Consider the following 22,549-nt stretch of genomic DNA (forward strand, 5'->3'; position numbering starts at 1 on the left):
TCTCATGTCTGCTGTATGGACTGCAATTTCGATACACTGACCACTACTTGCTATTCCCCAGCTACTGACAAATCGTGCAAGTCTCGATACACGCTCTATTGCTTCAAAGGCCAGCCCAGAACCAATGCAGGCACTGTTCCTCCAGATCACCCAGGGCGTCGCCCCGTGATAGACTAATTATAGCAAAATACCATGCCAACCCAAACGTGCGCCTGAACCCGCTGTTTATCTCAAACGCCTGCGATTAATAAGAAAAACTATACGTCGTTGTTATTCAAGATCTTGGTATCATATGCGAATGAATGCGAGTGCGCCAAAGCCCTTCATGAGGCCCCATTGTCCCAAACCAAGCAAAGAATACCGAAAACTAAACCTATACACAGAGAGCAGAATGGCGTGAGGATGGTGCCGTTCCTAGGTGCGAAAAGAAGCTGTTGTAAGTTTGGTAATTGCAAACGTAGTTTTGTGCGATGCAAGACTACTTTGCGACACCTTGGGAAGAAGAGCTGCGCCCCACGGAATGTTGTACAGGCGCACTAGTGATGGAAGTGCGCTTTTGAGTCCTGACAACGTCGAGTTTTTTCTTGAGAGCTCGTTGCCGGCTTCTCATTTGTTCAAGGACTGCGATGGTCAGTTGCGTGCACTTTGGGGACACTGTAGCGGGACTTACGCTTCTGGATCGAGCGCCGATCTTCCCCGTCGAGGCCATTGATCTCCTCGGCATCAGCTTTCTCGTTGGACGGTTCTTCTTCTTCTTCTAGAACCGCTTGAAGCATCGTGATGGCAGTCCAGTAGTTGATATCACAGTCCGCCAGGTTGTGTCCAGTAAGTTCATCAATGGCTGCCTGGCGACTCATCTCTAGGGACCGGTCGTATAATAGTTTCTCGGCAGTAACACCAGTTGTAAGTAGGATGTTCTCCGCGGAACCTACAGCAGTTGCAGAGCCGGATGCCGCCGATTGATTATGAGGATGGCTTGGATGATCTGCCGGTAGCTGCTGCTGTGCCTGCTTGAGCTTGCGTGCGACAATCTCAGATTTGACACAGCATTCGTTGAATCGATCGCGCATCCATGAGACCACTTGACCCAGCTTTGCATTGGTTCGGCTTGTTCCGTCGGGGCCACTATTGCGGCGGGTGCGGTTCCAGTAGCTGCCAGTCAGGTCCATAGCCTTGTTCAACATTGCTAACGTCTTGACGAAAAGTACTAGCGCTTCTTCGGAAATGATGAGAACAGTATCAGGCGTCAAGTCTTCGTCGTCATCGTCATCGTCGATCACATCGCTGTTGGGCTTGCGAGCAACGCCAGTGGAACCGACTCCTAAAGCTGGGTCGCTTGGTGCAACCGGGACAAGTTGACTGTATTTGACTTCGGCGAAGCCATACACAACGTGACTGAGCTGGGCCAGATCCTCAATCCTCTTGACCGTCATGGTATCTTCATCTTTGCCAACGGATTTGCCTCCGTCGCCGACCATTAGCATACTGCTTTGCGCAGTGGGATACGCTGGAAATGCGGAATAACCCTGTGGGGGTGAGACGCCCTTCATGACTGGCGGAGACAGACCAAGCCCTCGGATATTGACCATGTTCATAGCCTTGGAAAGAGCGGAGGTAGCGGTTTCAAAGCTTGGGCGGTATTGTCGCCGGCTGTAAGAAGCCGTGCGCTGGTGCGTAATGGTAGGCTTTTGCTGGATCTGGATGGCTTTCGAGGGAACTGCGCCAGTGGTTGATGTTGGGGACCCTTGCGTTGTCGATCGTCGCTTCATTGCTGCCTCCCGGTGGAGGGGACGATCCCGCTGTGTTTGTGGACTGTTGGCAATTTCGTCTGCCAGTGCGTCAATCTCCACACGACGTTTTTCTACAAAGACAAACCCCTCGTCAAGCGCGTTATCTTGTGCGGCTCGTTCTGCCGCCTCTTTCAACACGTTTGCTTCCGTTCTCTGTGGAATCCGCTCGCGATCCAGGTGCTCCTTGAGACCGGTGTGTGGTGGACCTTGTTCGTCGCGAGAGTACCTGCGCCTGTGGCTGATGGCAGTAGGTGCTGTCGTCTGGTCTTGCAGCGTCGCAGTACGTCCCGGTGCGGTTGCCGCGTTGTTGAGCGCAGGCCGACGATGCTCACGAGTTGAACTGCGTTCGTCGTTGGGTTCAATAGGGGCGTTACTAGCTCGTCTTGCAGGCAGATATTGCGGTGGAGTGCCTGAGAAGTTGCCAGACACAGGTCGAGAAGCGGGACGTGAAGGTGGTGTTGTACCAAGGCCTGTCGTCCTGTCCCTGGTCGAGAATGAGTATGGACTGTCAGTAGGCCTAGATTCCAGCTCGAGGGGCGCCTTGTGGACTCGCTTGGGTGGCTCAATTGGTGGTTCTAATACGGAGGTTTGCATACGCTCAGACGCTTGCATAGAACCCGGGAGGTCCTCATCGACCATGTCTGGGATCTCATCACGAATGACGGGATCTGAGAAGAAATGCTCGTATGACATGCGTTCGGTTGGCTTTCGCTTCAAGAGTGCGCGGATGAGGGTCTTCATGGCCCTGGTGCAAATGAGGCCTTCTGGAAATCGGACCTGGTCTTTGCGCTCTTCAATCTTGCGCAGTAGCTCTACGTGGTTGTTCGCCCTGAATGGCGGTCGGGCGCACATCATTTCGAAGAGAACAGTTCCCACAGACCACAGATCGGCCTTTGCGTCATACTTTTCATACCGCAGAATCTCGGGTGCCATGTAGAGGGGAGAGCCGCAGAGAGTTTCGGCCAGCGAGGTAGTCGGCAGAATCCTAGCGAAGCCGAAATCAGCAATCTTGAGCATGGGCAGCGAGGCGATGCCGGTGGCGGGTATCAAAGAATTGGCGCTGGCAGCCAGAGGCATCCGTTCGAGGGTGCCACTCTGCGAGTAAAAGATGGAGGATGGATTGAGGAGCAGGTTCTGGGGCTTGAGATCACGATGAATGTAGTTTTTGGACCGCAGGAATTCCAGGGCGCTCGCCATCTGCTTGGCAAAGTGGCGGACAACAACTTCGTGCAGGCCGCCAACAGCCGGGTTGGGGTACTTTTCTATCATGCGCTGCGTCTGCGGGTGGTTGACGAGGTCGGAGCGCTTCTTGATAAAGGCTGACAGGTCGCCGAGCTCGCAAAACTCCATGATGATGTGCATGCGGGACGGCGTTTCATGGCAGTCGATGAGCGAGACTATGTGCGGGTGGTGCAGACTGCGCAGAATGGAGATTTCCGAGACGAGGTTGTCTTTGAGCTTCTTATTGAGCTTGTTCATATTGACCGACTTGATGGCGACCGACTGGCGCTTCTCCTGTGGGGGGAGACAGTTAGCACTCGGCGCACGCCCCGGGGAAGGGAGGGCAGCAACGTACAATGTGAATGCCGCGGTAGACTTCGGCGAAGCTGCCCTTGCCAATGTGATGCAGACGCTTGAACTTCCCGATGATCTGCTCCGAGCCCGTGGCTGCGGGCGTCGACACCGACGGTGACGCGCCCGACCGCCTGGGGGCGTGCGGGTTGGGGGGTGTTGCCATAGTCGGCGGCGCTGGCTGAGCAGCTGGGCGTCAGCTACCAGCGAAGATGTGGGTACAGCGTGGCCGTGAGGGCGTTGGACATGGGCTGGCGGCGGTGCAGGGCTGGCGGGAGGAGAGCGGTGGTCGATGGCGGCCGATAGTGGTGATGGATGGTTGAGGGACGAGGATGCAAGGCGCGACGAGCAGCTGGGCGCGGGAGAGAACAGGTTCAACGCTGGGAGGCAGGGCGGCAGAGACGGGTGGGAGAGTAGGGTATCGCGAGAGCAGGGTATCGGGAGAGAGAGGAAGCTGGACGGCAGGCAGTACAATAGGCGGAGGCGGTTGCTCGAGGCAGGCGTGCGGGTGTCACATGGAGGAAGCCGACCGGGATGGTTGATAACGACGCGTGCCCCTCATGCACTAGCACCACATCGCCAGGCTGCACGCTCCGACATGCTTCTTTGCGCCTGCTTCTTGTCTGGTCTCACCCGTTCTGACGTACTTCACTCGGGACCTGCCATGCAAGTCATGCTCCCCTGCGCGAACGACCATGTGGTCGGCTTCATGGTCGACCCGTCTATCTACACCGTACCTGCATCCCGCCTGATGCGGCTGAGTCCACTACCTACAGCCTGACACCCCTCACAAGGACCCATAGTATGACTGGCACGATCACGTTGTCGTTGCCGCCTGTGAGGACCGCCTCGTTGAGGCTTACGCCTGTCGCGCACAGAGCCGCCTTGCCGACCGTGAGCAATGCGTCGTGAGCCCACTCGCCCTCCGTCTTGTGCCCTACCGCTCCGCTTTCCCACCCAACGCGGAGCCAGACTATACTTGCCACGAGTCCAGCCGACACCGCGACTGCAAACGCCAAGGACCCTTCCAGTGACTTGCCGCCTGCCCAAGGCCATTTCCGCCGCCCGTAGCGCCGCCCGATGAGGGATGCTGCTGCGTCGCCCATGCCCACACATATAACTCCCGCCACCATACTCACGTCCCTGCCTTTCACCTCCCAGCCTTGCCACGACTCATCGCCAGTCCGTTCCACTCCTGCGAGCGATAGCCACAGCGGGATCGCACAGCCAATCAAGAGGAAGATGTGCGATACCACCACGGGGCCTCGGAGATCGCGGCCATCCACGTACGGCGTCAGGAACCTGGCAATGGGCTTGGACAGCGGCGGAAGCTGCGAGGCTCGAATCAGATCGAGGAGGAGGAATATCGCAAGTACAAGTGCAAGCGCCAGCGCAACAAAACAAGGGTCAATGAAGATGGTCGGCAGGAGCATCGCCACCATGGTGCCGTGGAACACCTTTCTGCGTGTGTCGACTTCTACCACCGCAGAAAGCGACAAGACTGCCACGAGGCCAGTGAGTATGGTTCCGGCACAGTACACGCACAGCAAGAGACGCGTATTCGCTTCTCCCAGCACTACGCGACGAACGTATTCCGCAAATGGCAGATAGTGTGTGAGTTGGGCCATGTCGTCAGCGTCCCGTCTCGTCGGCAGAGGGACCCACCAGTCCAAATCCCACTTGAACACTTCCCACCGCACGCGTGATACATTGCCGAAGAGGTAGCTAATGGCCCATCCAAAAGGTTCGTGACGGTGAAGAGCATGTTTGCCGATACTATACCGAATTGGTCCCAGTATCAGGCCTACGACAATCACGTAGAAGTATCCAGCGTAGAGCCATTTCCTCCTGGTGGCTTCGGTGGGCGTGAGCGATAAGTAAGACTGCACAATCGATCTCGACTGTCTTCGGTTCGAATATCGATGCTGTGACGTATGGTCTTCAGCAGCGAGGACTGGAAGGGTATTCCTACGCTTACGTCCACTGTTATGAGTGGGCCCTTCTGCAGAAGTAGACTGCTGAAAGCCAGTCTTTATCGCTTCGGCAGCAGACCGCGGCTCGCTGTCCTCCATGCAGGGTCTGCTGTGTCTGACCGAGTCTAAAATGTTGACTTTAAGGCTCTTGGTCTTTTGGAGAGGCTTGTCGAATCTGGGTTCTTCATCCGCATCACTGTCACTCACATCCCTCACGGAATCGCTTCCATCGCGTTTGGATCCCAGACTACGGTTCAACACCTGCAAGAAGTTCTGTCGAGCTCGAATGACTTGGCCAGCGCGTCGAAGCCTCCATCGCGGGATGCGTGCAAGTGCAACGCCCCACTTCAAGACGTTGCCGCAGAGCAAAAATACCCCCAGCCCGCCTAGCCACAGTAAGACACTGAGTATGGTTGCTTGAGGGGTGTCCGAGAACAAGAGGAGGTTGATGAGCCCAATCGAAAGCAGGTGGAGCTCTGCTGGTAGAAGGCTCGTAGTGGTGAGGTAGTATAGCGGCGGTAGCAGCGCCTGATGCAGAGCAAACAACGTCACCAGAAGTTCGGGATCTAGACCTTGGTCAGGCGGGGGTAACTTGAGTCTGTATGGTGTCTGTGCAAACAGCCGAGACGGTATGTCGGTGTTCTCGGCAGCAATCAGGGGCATGATGGAGATCAGCCAGTGCAGAGGAGAGTAGCCCAAGGTAGCGCTCCTGAAGGGAATGAGTCTGGCTGGCAACGCAGCTAAGCCAAGCAACATGTTGGGTAGAAGGGGCTTTGGTGATGAGGCAAAGAGTGACAGCGCAATGAGGACGGGCAGTATTGGGGGGTAGAGTATGGTGGCAGGATCGAAGGCGGCTGGTAGATGTATTCGACGGCCAAGCCGGAGACGAGAGTGATTTCTCCATGAGTAGTACAGAAGACGAAGCGGATACAGCCCCAAGACGCCAGCCATGACTGCAACGTGCGTCAACAATTCTACTAGACACGGGTTAGCGATCTTCGGCCCATGCGTGAGGGGTGAGCTGACCTCTATGCCATGCCAGCAAATTAACCCAGCAGTCGCAACCGCGGACGGCGAGCGTGGCAATGCCCGCGAGCAATGCAGTCTCGGTCGTTCGCCTGACCAGCTCGTTGCGCCGCCGCTGGAGGTACTTTTGCTTGGCCCTCCTCGCCTCGTCGTCGTTGTGGTATGCGTCTCCTAAGCGCCTCGTCTTGCTGGTGCGGGAAAAGTAGCCCTCGAAGAGCTTTCTCCCCTCGTCGTCGATCTGTGTGGGAGTGAGCAGCGGACTCGCCCATTCGTCTGTGCCCGACGTCCGCGATTCTCGAAGGCCTTTGTGTGGTCGCAGGGGAGGAGCAGGCAGCGCCTTGACGAGGCTGTAGCCCTCGTCGTCGGCTTCGGTGCCGCTTTCGCTCGGGGAGTGCGGTGCCCTTTTCCTGCGTGTCCGGCCGTCGTTGTCGTGCATCGTCTTGCCTGGAGGCTCGGAAGAGGGTCGCGACTGCGAGGGCGGAGGGGCGCGATGCGTCGGGCCTGGTGACTGCCTTCGTGTCTGATCTCCGTGATGCAAGTATGGATGGGGTGAGCGGCGGAATTGCTCGAGCTCTACCGTATCATCGAGCGCGTCTGCGTCTGCGTCTGCATCTGCGTCTGCATCTGCGTCTGCGCGTGTGCCTGGTCGCAGTATCCGTTGCGCCATGACGGCTCCGGCGTCTGCGCGCACCCCGATATCAAGCTTCCGACAACCCTTCGGAGGTATCGTGGAGGCTGCTGTGTTTGTTAGCGAAACGCTCTACCACTTGCAATTGTGATATAATGCTCGAGCGCCACAAAGTCAATGTGAGGTGGTGGCGTTCCAAGTGTACTCTTCAGAGAGCCATGGCCGAACTGGCGGTCCCACGTTGGGCAAGCTGACGTAGCCAACCTTCTGGACAGATCCATGTTACATACTACCTTCATCACGCACCGGCTACCTGGGTATCGCGCACTCTTATCGATAGCGTTAGCGGCATGAGTTTCTGATTTCTTCATCTATATTATACAGCCATTCCTCATAACAGTGCACCGATATTGGCGCCTACTGCAGATACTTGTGTTCCTGCAACCACGTCTTGACATCGTCCGCATCTCTCTCAAGCCATGCGGCTTTAGCGCTGATGGCGTCGATGCTCTGGGACAGCGCCATGTCAAATCCCTTGGTGCTCTTGCCCTTGAAGAACGCCTCAATATCCTCTATGTGTTCCCGGTGGGTGAAGCCTGATGTTGTAATGGCAACCACCGAACTTAGCATGCTCAGGCTAGGGGGGAGCCTCCTCTCTAGCTCGTCCCAGTTATCCTTGACCCACTTCCAGAGCGCATGACAGCCCTCCGCGTGTGATCTCAATGCTGCAATGGGCAAGTAGATGTCTTGGCCCTTGACTTCGTCGCTGAGAGCCATGGCAAGCGTGCGCTGGATGAGCTCTGGAGACTTGGCACGGCCCAGTGCGCGAAGAGCCGAGTTGCGCTCGTCGCTTGTGGCGGCATTCCGCGTCTCGTTGACGATGACATCGTACTGCGTCTGGTCAGTCTGCATTCCATCCATCCTCGTAGCACTGCTCACCTCTTCTTGCCCACCGTTCGCTAGCACAATGGCATACACGCTGCCGCGAATGTTGGGGTGAATGGCAGACTTGTCGCCTGCCTTGAACTTGTCGAACATATCAAAGGATGCCTTGGTAATCTCCTCGTCGCCAGCGATACCAGCAGCACCAAACATGAGACCCTTGAACTGCTGCTCGATGTGACCGTCTTTTTCATTGAATGCCCATCCCAGCTCATGTGCCTTCTCTGCGCTGAGCTCCAACTGGAACTTCTTCAGTGCGTCCCGGATCTTCTGGTCCTCAAACATCCATGCGCCCCGCAGGGAACCAATACGACCCGTAATCTCTCCCCAGACGACAAACTCTGCTTCGTGTTTGAAGCTGTCCAGGAGCGAGAGTATACCAGACGTTTTCTGGTAGCCAGACGCCGCCAGCGAGCCTGCGTCGGCAATCATGCCAGCTCGATCCTCAACGGTCAAGAGGCCCTCTTTGGCCGATATGCCAAGCTTCCGTAGGCGCTCTGGCGTGTACGAGGTCCGGTAGAGACCAGAGTGGTCCGCGTTGAGCTTGAAGAAGTCGAGTTCTTTGAGCTTAAAGTCGGCTTCACGATCGAAAAGCGTCAAGTCTTCGTCAACTCCTTCTTTGGTCCGCAGCGCAAGAAATACGGGGTACAGGGTTTGGTCTTCCTCTGGCTTGACATCGGCAGTGCGGAGGAAGCGGTTCTGCTTAAGGTGGATGGAATCAGTGCCTTCCGTGACGGTCACGACTGGGAAGCCGACCTTCTTGGTCCAGATGTCCATGACCTTGCCAACATCCTTACCGCTGGCATCAGCCAAGGCAGCCCAGAGGTCACCAGTCTCTGTGTTACCATAGGCGTGCTTTTTGAGATATCGGCGGATTCCTTCCATGAAGGTCTCCTCTCCAACATATTTGGAGATCATGCGAATGACACTCGAGCCCTTGGAGTATGAGATGGCATCAAAAATCTGGTTTATCTCGTCTGCGCGCTTTACCGGCACCTCGATGGGATGGCTGCTGCGTAGCGAGTCGAGCGAGAGTGCGCTGGCCAGGTTGTCTGTAACATAGCCTTCCCAGACCTTCCAGTCAGGGTAGAAGACGTTGCAGGAATACCACGACATCCAGGTTGCAAATCCCTCATTAAGCCACAAGCCGTCCCAGAAGTCCATGGTTACGAGATTACCAAACCACTGGTGGGCAAGCTCGTGCTGCACCGTCTCGGCGACGCGCTGCTTAGTAGCCGCACCGCTGACCTTTTCGTCAATGAGCACGTCGACCACACGATATGTAACGAGACCCCAATTTTCCATGGCACCTGCACTGAAGTCGGGAATTGCCACCATGTCCATTTTGGGCAGCGGGAAGGGACTGTCAAAGGTTTTTTCGTAGAATTCCAGCGTCTTTGCCGCCAGCTCGAGCGAAAAGCGGCCGTGCTCAATGTCCCGATCCTTTGGAGCATAGACTCGCACAGGGACGCGGAAGTTGTTCGTCTCAATGTAGTTGAGCTCACCGACAATGAAGCATAGGAGGTACGTCGACATGAGAGGCGTCGGGCTGAAGGTGACGGCCTTGCGCCTTCCGCCGGAGACGGTGCTTTGGATCTGTTTCTCCGACGCTACGTCCATGTTGCTGAGACAGGTCATCTTCTCATCGGCGATGAGGGTGACGGTGAATTTGGCCTTGAGCGCGGGCTCGTCGAAGCAAGGAAACGCCCGTCTGGCATCTGTCGGCTCCATCTGCGTCGTGGCCATGTATGTGGTGGAACCGTCGGCAGCCTTGAAAGAGGAGCGGTAGAAGCCGGCCATGTTGTCGTTCAGCACTCCGGCGAAGGCCATGGTGAGCTTCGCCTGGCTACCGCCCGGAATGGTCTGGTCGAAGCTGACCGTGGTCGTCTGCGCATCGTGGTCGGTGGCGACATTGGGCGACTCGGTGATGACTTGCTGGCCGGCCGTGACCTTGGTCGAGTGGATCTTGAGCTCGTTGGTGTTGAGAGAAATGGACGTGGTGTCGTCGACGACATCTAGACTGGCCGAGTGTCAGCAGAGCCCCCCTCATACGGGCGGACGGAAACGTACTCGATGGTGACGGTGCCCTGGTAGGTGAAGTTGGCAAAGTCGGGCTCCAGTGTCAGGTCGTAGTGGACGGGCTTGACATTGGCGGGCAGCACCTCGCGACCCTTGGTGATGTCGATGGACGCGTGGCCCTCTGCGCCAAAGTGCTTGCACATATTTCGTCGGTGGGAACAGTGCCTTGCGGGGACAAGGGCAGGGTGTCGGGAGGGTGGTGGGGGACGAGGGACCGGGCGAGGGATGTTGGTGGGGGGATGAGAGAGTCGCGCGTTTGGTGTGAGCGTGTGCAGTAGCGTCCGACGTGGCTTCAGTCGGCGGCTGGGAGCGAGCAGAAGACGTCCATGGTAGGTGAAACGGTGCATCTAGCTTCTCGTGTGCTGTGTCGCGACCTGTCCACCGCGCCACGAGAGCTCGAGGTCCTCCAGGGCTCTCTTCGTTGCCAGATGCAGCCTAGCTCGCATCGGGGCCAACTATATAACCCAGGCCGACTTCGCGTTGAGTTCCGGCAACACGCAAGAACCTCCACGGCGTCTCCCGCTCCTGGGGACGCTGTGTGTTCTGGCACTGCCCCGGCACTGCCAGTCTTGCTAGAGAGAAGCAGCCCTCGTTTGAGCCCTTTTACAATTCCTGCATGAGTGAAAGGGTATAGAAGTAGGGCTATATTGCTGCGTATCACGTGTCTTTTTGTGCGCCCGCAGAGGGTCGAGGGTGAGCCGCAACATGTTACTCCCCTGAGACAACAGCACTGGATTGTGTCTCGCAAAGACGCTCGTTTCTGAAGGGGGTGCGCGAAACGAAGTACACCCCGAAGGATATAGGGTCCTCGGACGAAATCTCTTGCACGCGGAACCCTCTGGACTGCCTGCCATGTGATGCTGCATCGCTAGTCGCTGCCTGCACCTCTCGAAGACGCTCGCTCTTGCATGCGAGGCTATGTGCGAGAGCAAAATACTCAATTTTTGGCGCATAGCAGCCTCGTCCAATCATGACGCACGTGATCCGGCTTAGTTAGCTTGGAAATTGGAAAATGGGTCTCGCACCAGTTCTCCGCCGCATCACCATCGCCGACAACCCATTGCTCGCGTCTCCCCCAGCCCCGAGCCAGCTTCCCACGACCATGTTGGCTCGCTCAACACTGCGTACGGCACGCTCCGCCGCCGCCTCCGCCCGCAATGCCTCGAGCAAACCGGTACGCCTCCCGCATGGCCCAGCATCTCCCGACCGCTGGCGCAAGCTGCGTCGCCGCCCTGCTGGCCCGGCTGCCATACTCGGGCCTGCCCCCGCCTCCATTGAATCATCTGGCTGACCCAATGCGTGATACAGCGCTTCGCCTCGACATGGTCCTCCGCCGACAGCGCCGCCTCGGCCTGGAAGAACAACGCCCTCCCCGCCGGAGCGACACTCTTCGCCGTCGGCTCGACTGCCTGGTACTGGCACCTCTACGGACGCCACGTCGATGCCATGACCCCCGCCGAAGAAGGGTGAGTGAGCTCCAGATAGCCAGGCCCGCGGCCATGAACTGACGACATGCTTGTACAGCCTCCACCCGACCCAATACCCGTGGGAGCACGAGAAGTGGCACAAGACCTTCGATCACGGAGCGTACGTCTTCCCCACCGCACCGTACATGCCCGCCCCCTAACCTGTCACAGTCTCCGCCGCGGCTTCCAGGTCTACCGCGAGGTCTGCGCTTCGTGTCACTCCATCTCGCGTGTGCCCTACCGCGCCGTCGTCGGCAAGTTCATGACGGTTGACGAAGCCAAGGCCCTGGCCGAGGAGAACGAATACGACACAGAGCCCAACGACCAGGGCGAGATTGAGAAGCGCCCCGGAAAGCTGTCCGACTACATGCCCGCTCCCTACAAGAACGACGAGGCCGCCCGCGCTGCCAACAACGGTGCCCTGCCTCCGGATCTATCCCTCATGGTCAAGGCCCGCCACGGTGGCTGCAACTACATCTTCAGCTTGCTGACCGGCTACCCCGAGGAGCCGCCTGCTGGTGCCGTTGTCCAGGAAGGCCTCAACTTTAACCCCTACTTCCCCGGCACTGGAATCGCCATGGCCCGTGTTCTGTACGACGACTTGGTTGAATACGATGATGGCACCAAGGCTTCGACTTCGCAGATGGCCAAGGACGTCGTCGAGTTCCTCAACTGGACCGCCGAGCCCGAGATGGACGACCGTAAGAAGATGGGCTGGAAGGTTCTCGCGGTGACCAGTGTTCTGTTCGCCCTCAGTGTCTGGGTCAAGAGGCAAGTCTCTGCAGCTCCGCCACCTCGCACACATGACTAACTACTACGACAGGTACAAGTGGGCCCCGCTCAAGACGAGGAAGATCGTCTACCAGCCACCGCCAAACAAGAGCATTCTCGACCACGTCCCCAAGCCAAACACTTCCGGCAAGACGAACCAATAGACGGGGAGGGAGTCTGCATTTGCGCGCTTCAGGAGAGCCGGGAGCGGAAGCGTGTGTTTTATATCGTGTACATTGCCAGGTGCTTTCAACAATGAGATTTCTTTGCCTCGTGTCATGGAATCTTGTATTCTCGATTTACTCATCTCGGACATCTTTGTTCATCAGTCCCCGTACGAGAGGCTTTTTGCCAACGAAGTAGCTTTGTTTATCCCGTGTCGTACAACCTCTGACCGTAACTCCACTTCTCCAAAGTAATTAGGCTCGCTGACTTGGCTGAAGCCCAACGTTTTGAACAGACTGAGGCTATGGATGTTGTCCTTGTCGATTCTGACTCGGAGGTAGCTCAGAGATTTGGGCTTGTCTGTGTCGTTGGCTCCCTTTGCGTACTCGTCCAGGATGGCTGGCAACGAGGTAGATATGTACCAGATGAACGCCTGTAGGGCTTCTTTTGCTAGCCCTTTTCCTCGTGCGTCAGGCCGGGCAATCATAATCTCCAATTCCCCCACCGCGTCCATCTTTCCGGTCTCGTGTTTGCCTTGTTCCCCTGCGCCGTCGTCACAGTCCTCGGACGGGTACAAAAACAGGTTCACATCCCCAATCATACGATCGGGCGTGTCTTCGATTTTGCGAGTGACTCTAACAGGTATAGAGACATCCGACAGTGCTTCCGGTGTGTGCGGCGAAGTGCAGATGATAAAAGTCAATTTATCTGCATCCCGTCGCCACGAGGACTGCATAGCGTACTCCTCCGGAAGCGTCAGCGGCTCGGAAGCTGTAAGCCTTTGCAATTCCTACACACTGATCAGCCATATATCAGGAGAGATAGGAGGCTAGTTAGGCCTTACCTCATCTTGCATCCATTCGTGGTATGTGGGGACATGGTGCAAGCTATAAGGCACAAGGAGCAGACGGGGTGTCAGGATGGCTGGATAAAATTAGTCTCGTAGTATAGGTTCAGATCTTCTTATTACATGCCTTCACTTTCGTTGACTCTCATGGCGCCGGTAGTCAAGCAATAATTTTCGTTGATGATCGATGTTGTTCCTGGATCTCAAATTAATCAGAGATTGCAAAGGCGTATTCAGAGCTGCAAAAGCTAACACGGCATTACCTAGGTATCTTTGCACTTTAACATGTGCATACCTGCGTGAATGGACGTAGAGTTGCGTTCAGTATAGCTATTATCAACCTCCGTCTGCTCAGTCCACGTCATAAAAAAGTTGATGTGGCGGCAGTGAACACCAGCGACAATCTGCAGACTTTCGCATCGCTCAACAATCGCCCGGCATTACGTACAATTAGGTCTAGTATACCAGACGTGTATATTTGCTCTGCAACGACAGTGCACGTTTGGCATTACAAGCATTTGATGCGAACCGGGAAAGCGCGACGATCCTCGGACGCGACCCGCTTCTACTATCCCGCCCTTCCTGAGGTCCACCGCGACATCGACCGCCAACGACTACTGTGCGCAATCACGAAATACCAATTTTCATGCAACAACATCCGCTATAATATCCGTGCGCTTTAATGGAGCCAATTCGCGTTCTGGTAACGGGTGGCTGTGGCTTCCTGGGCACCGCCGTCGTCTCCGCACTCTTGAGTACCAGAAGATACGCCATCACCGTCATAGACGTTAACCCGCCTTCGCTCGGTAGCACCACCTTTACCAACAGTGTACGCTATGTTCGTTGCGACATTTTGGACCCATCTTCCTTGTACAGCGTCTTTTCCGAAGCTCGACCTGCCGTCGTCATTCACACAGTGGGTGTGTTCCCTCTGGGGACGAAGCGCTATTCCATGAAGGGCAAAGGGGCCATCTTCAGGATAAACGTTGAGGGAACAAGGAATGTTGTCGAGGCAAGTAGGGAGTGCGGTACAAAAGCCTTTGTGTATACCAGTAGCGTGACTGTCGTGTTGGACGAGTTGGATCGCGACTTCAGGAATGTAGACGAGCATTGGCCCACGGGGAGTGTACAAACGAGCTATGGACAAAGCAAGGTAACAAACTTTCACTCCTTTCATGATTTCTTTTCTACGTGCCATGATTCCTGCCGGTTCACCGTTGCCATTTCTGTATCTTGTATGAAACCTTCGAGTACTGCTCTGTAGCCACGATACAGCACACTTCACCTCCGCACTGTATAGTCAACTAATGCATGACAGGCACTCGCTGAATCAATTGTGCTTTCCGCAAATACGAATGACTTCGCCACCTGTGCCCTGCGCTCAGCGCCCATCTTCGGTCGCAACGACACTGTCTGCATCCCCACGATACACTCATGCATCTCAGCCGGCCAGACACCCTTTATTCTAGGTACAGGGACCAATCTTCAGGACTTTGTCTACGTAGAAAACATAGCAGACGCCCACGTCCTCGCCGCTGGAAACTTATTGAATGCGCAGACAGCTGCTGGTGAGGCCATCTTCATTACCAACGGCGAGCCCGTCACAGCGAGGGACCTGTGCATAGCTGTCTGGAAGGAGTTTGGCCATGTTCCAAAGTTCCACGTCCGGGTTCCAGAAGGATTGACATGGTGTTTGGGCTATTGTGCCGAATGGATTAGTTGGGTGACAGGGACGGAGGGTGTGCTTAGTCGGGGCATTGTGAGTGAAGGATGTCGGGACCGCTATGTCAGTATATCGAAAGCGAGATTACTGCTAGGATATAAACCTCGAGTCGGCTTGGAAGAGGGCTTAAGGATCAGCTGTCAGGTAAGCACACAAAGACCAAGGGGTGAGCGAGATTCAAGGTGTACTGACACGAGTAGGATTACAGAGCCAAATTAGAAGGGCGGAAGAAAACATAAGCTAGGCTACCGTAGACGAGAGTGAGGTTGGGTACATTGCATGGGATCAATCGCTAGACTATGAAATACTCGTAACTTCCACAGTCGTCATAGTACGTCTGTGTAAGGTGTAGGAGCGTGTGGAATTAAGTCTGTGTGGCGATCACTCAGATCCTATATTATCCCGGCAACGGTCTCTTACATATTACTCATGTCTAACGGGAGACAGGTCCCAGCTTCTCCACATACGCACCCTTAATACAGTCCAAGTTTATATCAGTGCAAGCCTCGATTGACGGAAATCACTTGGTCGCTACTTACCTCGCCCATGTACAGATCACTACTGCGTTGTCTCACAAAGGAAAAGCCGGGAAGCCGTTAGATTGCATCAAAGCAAAGAGCGACGCCCGAGCTGCGGACCAGCAACGAGGCAAAGACAGACGCAGACGCTAAAACGACAGCTTAGGCCTTGCTTCAAGTTGTAGCTCCTGCAGACATTGCGTTGAAGCTAAGTGTGCACATTGTTACACTATCACACACACACTCGGAGTAGAACGCAAGTAAGTCCTGATTCTACCATGGTCGGATCTCCGAAAAACAAGCAGGCAACGCCATTCAAGGGGCACGTTAGAGAAGGCGGATGTAAGTGGATGTGAGCTTGGAAACCGTTCTTATCCATATGCCGGGAGCAATGTTTTCCTAGCATGCTGGTTGAAACTGCTGTCACGCAACTCGGTTCTACTCATCTGACTGCCTAACTGACAACCTCTTCGGTCTCGTCGATAATCTCCTCTACGATTTCCTCAATCTCTTCCTGATGTCCATCATCCGCTTGACCAGGCGTTTCCCCCTTGAGAGATGCCAGCTCAAGGTCGGCACCCTCGTCACGTAGCCTCTGTGTAACTTCTTCGCGCCACCTGCGCCACTCGTCCAGCATCTCGCGGCGAGCTTCCACCACAGCTTTGTTGGCTGAGCTCTTCTTCGCAATATCTTGTTCATCAAAGACCTTGGAGTAGTTGCGCAGGTTCTTGCGGATCTCGGCTTGTTCCTCCTTGGAGAGGAGGGTCGGGGGCCGTGGGCGCCACAGGAGCTGCTTGAAACCTTCGATAGCTTCTTCGCGGAGCAGCGTACCTTTGAAGTCGTAGAGGTGGTAGCCGTTCTCCATCTAGTGCGTGTCAGCGGAGGCAAAAGAGCATAATGGTGATGATGATACGTACGCGATGACGGAAAGCACTAGCGACCGTAGCGACATAGCGGCCAGTCGGGTCCCATTCAATGTCGGTGACACCGTAGTGCTCGGCCGTATCCATGAGCTGCAAGTTGGCGTTGACCTCCTTGTCGCCCTTTTCAGACTCCTCCTTTGGCCTGTCGAAGCTCATGTCCCAGAACTCAAGTTCAAAAGACTGCTGCGACTGTAGAGCAGCGACAACGACAAATCGTCCCTTGGGCGACCAGTAGATGGCATTGCTGTTCTTCTTGTCGATGGTTCGGATGTGACGGAAGTTGCCAGGTGCGCCACCCTTGAGCTTCTCGGGAGCGAAGAAAGAGACCGCAGTCTTGGGGCCAACAGCGGCGCCCTGGATGACTTCGCCAGTGGTGATGAGCACGAAGCGGTTGCCCTTGGGCTCCCAGGCAAAATTGATGACAGTGTCCTTGATGGAATCAACGACTTCAACAGGCACACCCTTTTCGCGGACACGGAAGATTTCCAAGTTGGTGGCGAGAGACTTTTTGGACTTGGAGTGGCGGTCAACCTTGACGCAGACGTAGGCAGCTTCCGACTGCCAGTGCAGCTTGGCGTCTGACACGTTGAAGAGGTTTCGGGTGCGCACAATCTCCTTTGAAGGGACGGACATGAGGCCGACCTTGGCGGGATTGCTCCCGAGCTCGGGTGTCCAGTAGCAGAAGAGCTGCTCGTACGTCTTGATGCCTTCTCTGCGGGGCGTCGCGGGGGCCCACTCAAAGTCCATGACGCCCTCGATCTTGACGGAAGTCTTATCGAGCAAGTTCATGCGCGGCAGCTCGTAGATGGAGATGGACTGGCCCTGGGTCATGCGTGCAACATACTTGTCGTCAGAGGACCACTTGAACGTCGGCCATTGCAACTTCTTCTTGACCGGGTTGCCCTCGGCATCGGTGCCGCCGGGGACGTCAATGGTAGAAAAGGAGCGCAGAGGCTTGCCCGTGGCAATGTCCCAGATGATGTAGTTCTTGCCGTCCTCCTCGAGCGAAAGCGAAGGGACGGGGTGGTTCTCGTCGACCTGGAGGGGACGGTGGGACCAGGTGGTGAGGTACTTTTCGCTGGGAGAGAAGTCGACAAGGTTGACGCCGGGATGGGCGAAGCGCTTCTGGCGGCTCCAGGCCTTGCCGCCCCACAGCTGGACACCTTGGGCGTGCATGGAGGTGAGGTAGGTTCCCTGGGGCGACCACTGGATGAAGGACTCGGTCCAGTTCTCGCGGTCGACCACCTGCTCGGGCTGGTCCTCCTTGTCGTTCCAGAAGACGCCGACCTTCTCCTGGCGGTACATGGCCATTTGGTCGCGGCTGTCGGGATCGCCGAGCCACCAGCGCAGGTGCTCCTTGTGCTCAAAGGGCGGGATCTCGGGGGCGTGGTACTCGTCGTCGATGCGGCCCTCCTTGCCGTAGCGGTCGATGTCGGTGAGCTTGTTGACGGCCATGGTGTGCCTCTTGTCGAGGGCAGTCCCGTTGAGCTGCTTGACCGCCGCGACGGCCTCGGCGGGCGCGCTGTATTCGACAAAGGCATATCTGTGACGCCGTCAGCCCATGTCCGGTCCTGGCGCCAGGCCCAACCTACCCCTCCGTCTTGCCCGCCTCGCCGACGGGCATGTGCACACCGTCGTCCTTGACCTTGCCCACACTGTTGAGCTTCCTCAGCACAAATTTGACGAGCTTGGCCTTGCTGTCCTCGGGCACCACAGGCAGCCCGTCGATGACGACAAAGGCGTCGAGCCCCTCATCGAGCCGCACCTGGAACTGGTCTTCGATGTCGGTAAAGTCGATCTGGCTCTCGTCGAACTCGTCGTCGCCGTCCATGGGCAGGGTCGAGTATGCGGAGGCCATGGTTGTGGTGTTGATTGCGGTGCGGCGGCGGGGTGCGCTTTGGTGATAACTTTGCGACCCAGGGTAATTTTGGTGCGCGCTAGCCCTCGAGTGGGGTCCACGGGTCTGTTAGATCCATGGGAGGTCCGCGGCAACTATACACCACAGTCACGCCCGTCTGGCTCGCAGGCTGGCCACGTCGTGGATTACTCATTACACTACAGTATACACACAACACGCCCAAACAAACCAGGTGCCGTCCGCGAAACATGTTACATCCAACACAACCGCAATGCGCCCGATCCAACGTGAACTAGATTGCTCCCATCCGTCTCGTCACATGAACCATGAAACCCTCAGCCCGTTGACGCCCATTGCACAAGGCCGCACGCCGCCCAGGGAAGGTATACACTACAAGAAGACACAACATGTAAGCATCGGCTAGCTCTACGAGCCGCGCTTACCTTCACTCAAGTCTACGTTTGGAGTCTTGACCAACCTTCCGCTCGCCGAAACTCGCTTCTGCAGACGCGCATCCCGTTCGCGCGCTCGTTCCGACGGGGAGCTGCCGTTTCCCGCCATGATGGGTGGCAAAGACGGAGCTTTCTCTGCGCTGGGTGCGGCCTGACTTCCCACCATGGGTGCTGGGCGTTTGCCAGCACGCTGCTCTGCCTTGAAGTCAAGATAGCTTCGTGCCGAGTGGCCGAGGGGAATGGGCGCTGGCAGCATTGGCAACTCGGCCCCGTTTTGCAGCAGCAGCTCTGCAACGGGGAACGCTTTGCGGCTAGGCTGCGCTGTGCCTGGGCGAGCGGCTGAGCTTGGGGAGCTTGCTGGTGATGCTGTCGCTGAAGGAGATGCTGGGTCGGCGGCTGCAAGCGCTAGAAACACGGCGTGTGTGCCTCGTGATCGGTCGCGTGCGTTTGCATTTGCCCTCAGAGCTATTGCATAGAGCACATTCTGAATGTCGTTCTTCTTAACCGACGCCAGAAGCGTCTCCTCTGGGTTTGCGTAGTGTGACATGTTCGGTGTTATGGGTGCCACATAGGCCCGATCGGCGTACTTTGAAGTAATGAAATGCAGCCTTTGCTCTCTCGTCGACATTGGCCCCGGCTTCAGCCCTGGATCCAGCCTTGCTTCCCAGATGGAATTGCTGACGCGGTTGCCGATCTTGAGCAGTATCTCGATGATATCGGGAGTGAAGGACGTAACATCCAGAGTCAAAGAACGCACCTTTGTAATGTGCGTGCCGAGTGACCGATGTATGCCACTGCACTCGATACAAATGATGATGCCGAGGTTGATGGAAACCCAGTCCACCTTGATCTCCGTGCCGCAATCTGCGCACATCTTATTGCTGGAATCCGCGTCTCTTACCTGCCTAAGCAGCTTGCCTTCATCGCCAAAGGTCTCCTCTCGCCGGTATCCGCCAGGTCGATCGCCTACTGTGGCGTGCCGGGCCGGTGCCTTGGAGCCGTATGTGTTGCGATGACTTGACATTGATGGGCTTTTGCCGGTAAGCACTGATGCAATATCACGGTGCGTCTGTCCAGGCAGCGAGTCTGTTGATGGCCGGTCGGATTTTCCTGCCGCCTCAACAGCTGTCTGCAAAGCATTGTTGACTGCACTGATCCACGACTTCATGTCTTCTTCATTGGTTGCCTGGTACACTCGCGTGTATTGTGGGGTGATGACTTCGAAGCAAAATCGGCGATCTGCGTTGCGCGCTTCCCTTACTGAGGCCATGCGGAGGTCGATTGGTTCCATATGCAGCTCTAGACTCTGCTTCCAGTTGGTGTACTCTGAAAGCCTCCCCTGATCAAGGACGATCCAGAACCTGGATAATGTCAGCAGGCTTCCGACTAGAAGAGGTTGTACCTACTTATGCCAGGCTTGCTTGTTCAAGCCCTTGGGATCCACATGGCTTCCGGGCCGGCTGAGGGCCCACAGAAGACCTTCCTTGCGGTGCGCACCCGAACCAGCTTCGGACATTGCAGCGGGGTCCTTTTCTTCGAGATCTCTGATTCCCTTGAACTTGTCCGGCTGCGGGGCCGCCATGGCCAGACTCGCCTTGGTAGTCTCGGGGCTCTGCGGTAATGCTATGGAGGAGGGAATGCTTGTAGATGAGATAGTCTGGGGTGGCATGACTGTGCTTTGAAACATGGGTACAAGACTGCCCTTGCGGCCAGGAGGCGGCTCTGGATCTGACCTCGACGTTATTTTCGGCACACTGCCTGTTGATGCTGCGGGAGATGTGAGGGAAGTCATGGGCACTTCATCGAAAGTCTTCTTGATCGTCTCCAGCGCTCGTCTTTTCTCCTCGCGCTCGGTCCTCTGAATCTGAAACTCCTTGTCTGCCTCTTTGACCTCGCAGCTCAGGGCCTCTAGATGCGGCAACATAGTCTCAATCTTCTTTGCCGTCTCAAGATAGCGTTTGGCCTGGGCGTCGGCATATTGCGTAAGGTGGGAGAGCACCTCCTGATCTTTCCGACCTCCATGCAGGTCCTGCATGAAAGAAGAGTAGTCGAAGCGCTTCAGCTCGAAGTTGCGCCTCTTGGCTTGGTATTTGGAGTCGGTCTCGGCGCGCTTCTTCTCTTTCAGTGAGTCTTGACGTTGGCCGAGATATCGTCCTAGGTATTGATAGTAGTCTTTGCTCTCCTCCTCAAAGTCCTTGCGTTTCGTTTCGGCCTGCTTGATGTCGATGTTGTAAAGTTTGTATATGGGGTCAATGATGAGTTTTTGGATGTTTGTGGAATTGGACTTTTCGTAGCCCAGAATCTCCTTGGCAATCTTGTCAAAGTAGTGGTCAATGGCTGGCTGCACTGCGTTCGCATTGGATGACGAGGCCTCTCTGAGCGCGTCCATGAGGTCGGCCATGGCATTGTTGCATGCGACCTGGGCCTCCATGGCGGACTCGGCGCGTTTGAGGACCTTTTTCCATCTGGTGCGCATGTTGCCCGTCTTCTGCTCAAGCGACTTCATCGTGGCGCGAAACAGCGGCCCATCGTCGGTCTGACTGAGGTCTTCACCGGGGCGTGAAACGTCGAGCTTGACTGAGGCGGTGCCGCTCGCCAGTGTGGTTGTGTGGCTCGGTATGAGGCCTAGGCTGTGCTCGGGGATGGGTTCGCAGATGGGCGATCGCGGAGGTATCGCGTCCCACTCGCGGTCTTCGCCTGCCGAGTCGCTCACGCGAGACTCTATCGACTGGGCCGAGGGGACGCGCAGGCGGGGAGGGACGCCGAGTTCGAGGCGCGGCGAGGGCGACTTTGGGCTCTGCAGCTGGCGCGGCGTATCTGTTGTAGTCAGCGGATGGGTTGGGGGCAGGGCGGGGGATGGTACGGACTCTGGACCCAGACGGTGAAGCTCGCCAGCGTCTCGAGGCGGTGGGCGCGCTGGTCATACTCGACGAACTGGAGGGGGTCAGCAGTTGCGGCGAGGGAGTGGCAGACGAAGCGGGCTACACACACTGCAGCTGGTGCGCCAGCCGCCGGGGCGCGACTCGGGAGCGCGGGGCGGAGTCCATTTCCACGACCACTGGAACTGGACCGACGAGTGGCCGGCGGTGGAGTAGTCACCGACCAGCTCGACCTGGGGATTCTTGTGGAGATTGGGGTTGGCGTGGAACTCGCGCGTGACGAGATTGTCGAGGTCGCGCTCGCTCGAGGCAAAGACAAACGTCAGGCCGTGGATGTGGGTGTCGACGAGGCCCGTGGGGGCGCCGTGGGCATTCGTGGGAGGCGTGTAGGTGGCGGGGACGGCGAGGTGCTGGCGCAGGACAAAGGTGAAGTGGAAGAGCAGCTCGTCATCGCTGGACAGGCGCAGCAGGAAGGCGGGCGGGCCGTCGGCGTGGGGCAGCGCGTCGGGGTCCTGGACAAAGTCGATGAGGGCGTCGTCGCCAGGCTCGCGCTTGGCGGCATAGCGGGCGGCGGGGAAGGCGTTGGGCGAGACGTGGAGCAGCGTGCGGTTGCGGGCGTTGGTGATGGTGAGGGCGGCGACGGAGACTGCAGGCGAGGGTTAGCAGGGCGAGCTGGCGAGCTGGCGAGCTGGATCGAGGCGGCGGCGGCTTACATCGAGTCTGGTCGCGCAGATAGAGGGCGCCTGCGTCGCCGGCCTTGCTGTTGACTGCGCCCATGCCCGCTAGCAGCAGCCCGTCGAGACGGACGAGGATAGGCGGGATGGATAGGCGGTCGGCGGTCTGCGCGATGCGCGATGCGCTATGCGATATGCGATATGCGATATATACGATATGCCGTGATCTGTCGCAGTAGTAGCATTGGCGCCGTGGCTACTCC

The 22,549-nt window shown here is 56.8% G+C and overlaps 9 protein-coding genes across 9 annotated transcripts; 2 read left to right on the forward strand and 7 right to left on the reverse strand.

The window, feature by feature from the left end:
* Positions 1 to 76: 76 nt before the first annotated feature.
* On the reverse strand, positions 77 to 3,830 carry BKA58DRAFT_219092 (MAP/microtubule affinity-regulating kinase 4). Its single transcript, XM_046166204.1, has 3 exons — positions 3,367 to 3,830; positions 671 to 3,305; positions 77 to 621 (listed from the first exon to the last, which is right to left on the reverse strand). The coding sequence occupies exons 1-3, from the start codon at positions 3,526 to 3,528 to the stop codon at positions 479 to 481; spliced, it is 2,940 nt and encodes a 979-aa protein (XP_046023795.1). The 5' UTR covers positions 3,529 to 3,830; the 3' UTR covers positions 77 to 478.
* BKA58DRAFT_219120 (uncharacterized protein) lies at positions 3,831 to 7,279 on the reverse strand. The gene is made up of 2 exons (XM_046166206.1): positions 6,362 to 7,279; positions 3,831 to 6,312 (listed from the first exon to the last, which is right to left on the reverse strand). Exons 1-2 carry the CDS (start codon positions 7,026 to 7,028, stop codon positions 4,133 to 4,135), a joined length of 2,847 nt encoding a protein of 948 aa, XP_046023796.1. The 5' UTR covers positions 7,029 to 7,279; the 3' UTR covers positions 3,831 to 4,132.
* A 127-nt stretch (positions 7,280 to 7,406) lies between these two features.
* Positions 7,407 to 10,357, reverse strand: BKA58DRAFT_403947 (aminopeptidase 2 mitochondrial precursor; the record flags this gene model as incomplete). The annotated part of the gene is made up of 2 exons (XM_046171818.1): positions 7,407 to 9,951; positions 10,002 to 10,357. The coding sequence occupies 2 exons, from the start codon at positions 10,355 to 10,357 to the stop codon at positions 7,407 to 7,409; spliced, it is 2,901 nt and encodes a 966-aa protein (XP_046023797.1).
* Positions 10,358 to 10,506: 149 nt separating this feature from the next.
* BKA58DRAFT_219089 (uncharacterized protein) lies at positions 10,507 to 11,189 on the reverse strand. Its single transcript, XM_046166203.1, has one exon. It carries the CDS (start codon positions 10,961 to 10,963, stop codon positions 10,583 to 10,585), a length of 381 nt encoding a protein of 126 aa, XP_046023798.1. The 5' UTR covers positions 10,964 to 11,189; the 3' UTR covers positions 10,507 to 10,582.
* On the forward strand, positions 11,113 to 12,411 carry BKA58DRAFT_413112 (cytochrome c1, mitochondrial precursor; the record flags this gene model as incomplete). Its single annotated transcript, XM_046172398.1, has 5 exons — positions 11,113 to 11,184; positions 11,319 to 11,476; positions 11,535 to 11,597; positions 11,648 to 12,247; positions 12,300 to 12,411. 5 exons carry the CDS (start codon positions 11,113 to 11,115, stop codon positions 12,409 to 12,411), a joined length of 1,005 nt encoding a protein of 334 aa, XP_046023799.1.
* Positions 12,412 to 12,572: 161 nt separating this feature from the next.
* Positions 12,573 to 13,408, reverse strand: BKA58DRAFT_442136 (GNAT domain-containing protein; the record flags this gene model as incomplete). Its single annotated transcript, XM_046173886.1, has 3 exons — positions 12,573 to 13,202; positions 13,257 to 13,336; positions 13,393 to 13,408. The coding sequence occupies 3 exons, from the start codon at positions 13,406 to 13,408 to the stop codon at positions 12,573 to 12,575; spliced, it is 726 nt and encodes a 241-aa protein (XP_046023800.1).
* Positions 13,409 to 13,941: 533 nt separating this feature from the next.
* On the forward strand, positions 13,942 to 15,215 carry BKA58DRAFT_342951 (C-3 sterol dehydrogenase/C-4 decarboxylase-like protein; the record flags this gene model as incomplete). The annotated part of the gene is made up of 3 exons (XM_046168377.1): positions 13,942 to 14,412; positions 14,578 to 15,126; positions 15,183 to 15,215. Coding segments are annotated over 3 exons (1,053 nt in total), but the record flags the coding sequence as incomplete, so codon positions are not given.
* Positions 15,216 to 15,954: 739 nt separating this feature from the next.
* On the reverse strand, positions 15,955 to 18,281 carry BKA58DRAFT_442138 (eukaryotic translation initiation factor 3 subunit B; the record flags this gene model as incomplete). Its single annotated transcript, XM_046173887.1, has 3 exons — positions 15,955 to 16,365; positions 16,418 to 17,966; positions 18,016 to 18,281. 3 exons carry the CDS (start codon positions 18,279 to 18,281, stop codon positions 15,955 to 15,957), a joined length of 2,226 nt encoding a protein of 741 aa, XP_046023802.1.
* Positions 18,282 to 18,325: 44 nt separating this feature from the next.
* BKA58DRAFT_219083 (uncharacterized protein) lies at positions 18,326 to 22,546 on the reverse strand. Its single transcript, XM_046166202.1, has 5 exons — positions 22,326 to 22,546; positions 21,723 to 22,258; positions 21,601 to 21,667; positions 20,140 to 21,550; positions 18,326 to 20,094 (listed from the first exon to the last, which is right to left on the reverse strand). Exons 1-5 carry the CDS (start codon positions 22,387 to 22,389, stop codon positions 18,708 to 18,710), a joined length of 3,465 nt encoding a protein of 1,154 aa, XP_046023803.1. The 5' UTR covers positions 22,390 to 22,546; the 3' UTR covers positions 18,326 to 18,707.
* Between the last annotated feature and the right edge of the window lie 3 nt (positions 22,547 to 22,549).

The sequence above is a fragment of the Alternaria rosae genome, assembly GCF_020736505.1.
Source record: "Alternaria rosae strain MPI-PUGE-AT-0040 chromosome Unknown BKA58scaffold_7, whole genome shotgun sequence".
Taxonomy (NCBI): Eukaryota; Fungi; Ascomycota; class Dothideomycetes; order Pleosporales; family Pleosporaceae; genus Alternaria; species Alternaria rosae.

What these genes read in the sequence shown, in the direction of transcription:
- BKA58DRAFT_219092 (XM_046166204.1), bottom strand. Translation starts at nt 3,528, where the DNA reads ATGGCAACACCCCCCAACCCGCACGCCCCCAGGCGGTCGGGCGCGTCA. An exon ending in TCTACCGCGGCATTCACATT is followed by an intron (nt 3,306 to 3,366) that starts GTACGTTGCTGC and finishes CTCCCCCCACAG; the next exon opens with GAGAAGCGCCAGTCGGTCGC. An exon ending in TCGGCGCTCGATCCAGAAGC is followed by an intron (nt 622 to 670) that starts GTAAGTCCCGCT and finishes TGACCATCGCAG; the next exon opens with TCCTTGAACAAATGAGAAGC.
- BKA58DRAFT_219120 (XM_046166206.1), bottom strand. Translation starts at nt 7,028, where the DNA reads ATGGCGCAACGGATACTGCGACCAGGCACACGCGCAGACGCAGATGCA. An exon ending in TTTGCTGGCATGGCATAGAG is followed by an intron (nt 6,313 to 6,361) that starts GTCAGCTCACCC and finishes ACCCGTGTCTAG; the next exon opens with TAGAATTGTTGACGCACGTT.
- BKA58DRAFT_219089 (XM_046166203.1), bottom strand. Translation starts at nt 10,963, where the DNA reads ATGCGCCAAAAATTGAGTATTTTGCTCTCGCACATAGCCTCGCATGCA.
- BKA58DRAFT_219083 (XM_046166202.1), bottom strand. Translation starts at nt 22,389, where the DNA reads ATGGGCGCAGTCAACAGCAAGGCCGGCGACGCAGGCGCCCTCTATCTG. An exon ending in TCTGCGCGACCAGACTCGAT is followed by an intron (nt 22,259 to 22,325) that starts GTAAGCCGCCGC and finishes CCTCGCCTGCAG; the next exon opens with TCTCCGTCGCCGCCCTCACC. An exon ending in CTTCACCGTCTGGGTCCAGA is followed by an intron (nt 21,551 to 21,600) that starts GTCCGTACCATC and finishes TGACTACAACAG; the next exon opens with ATACGCCGCGCCAGCTGCAG.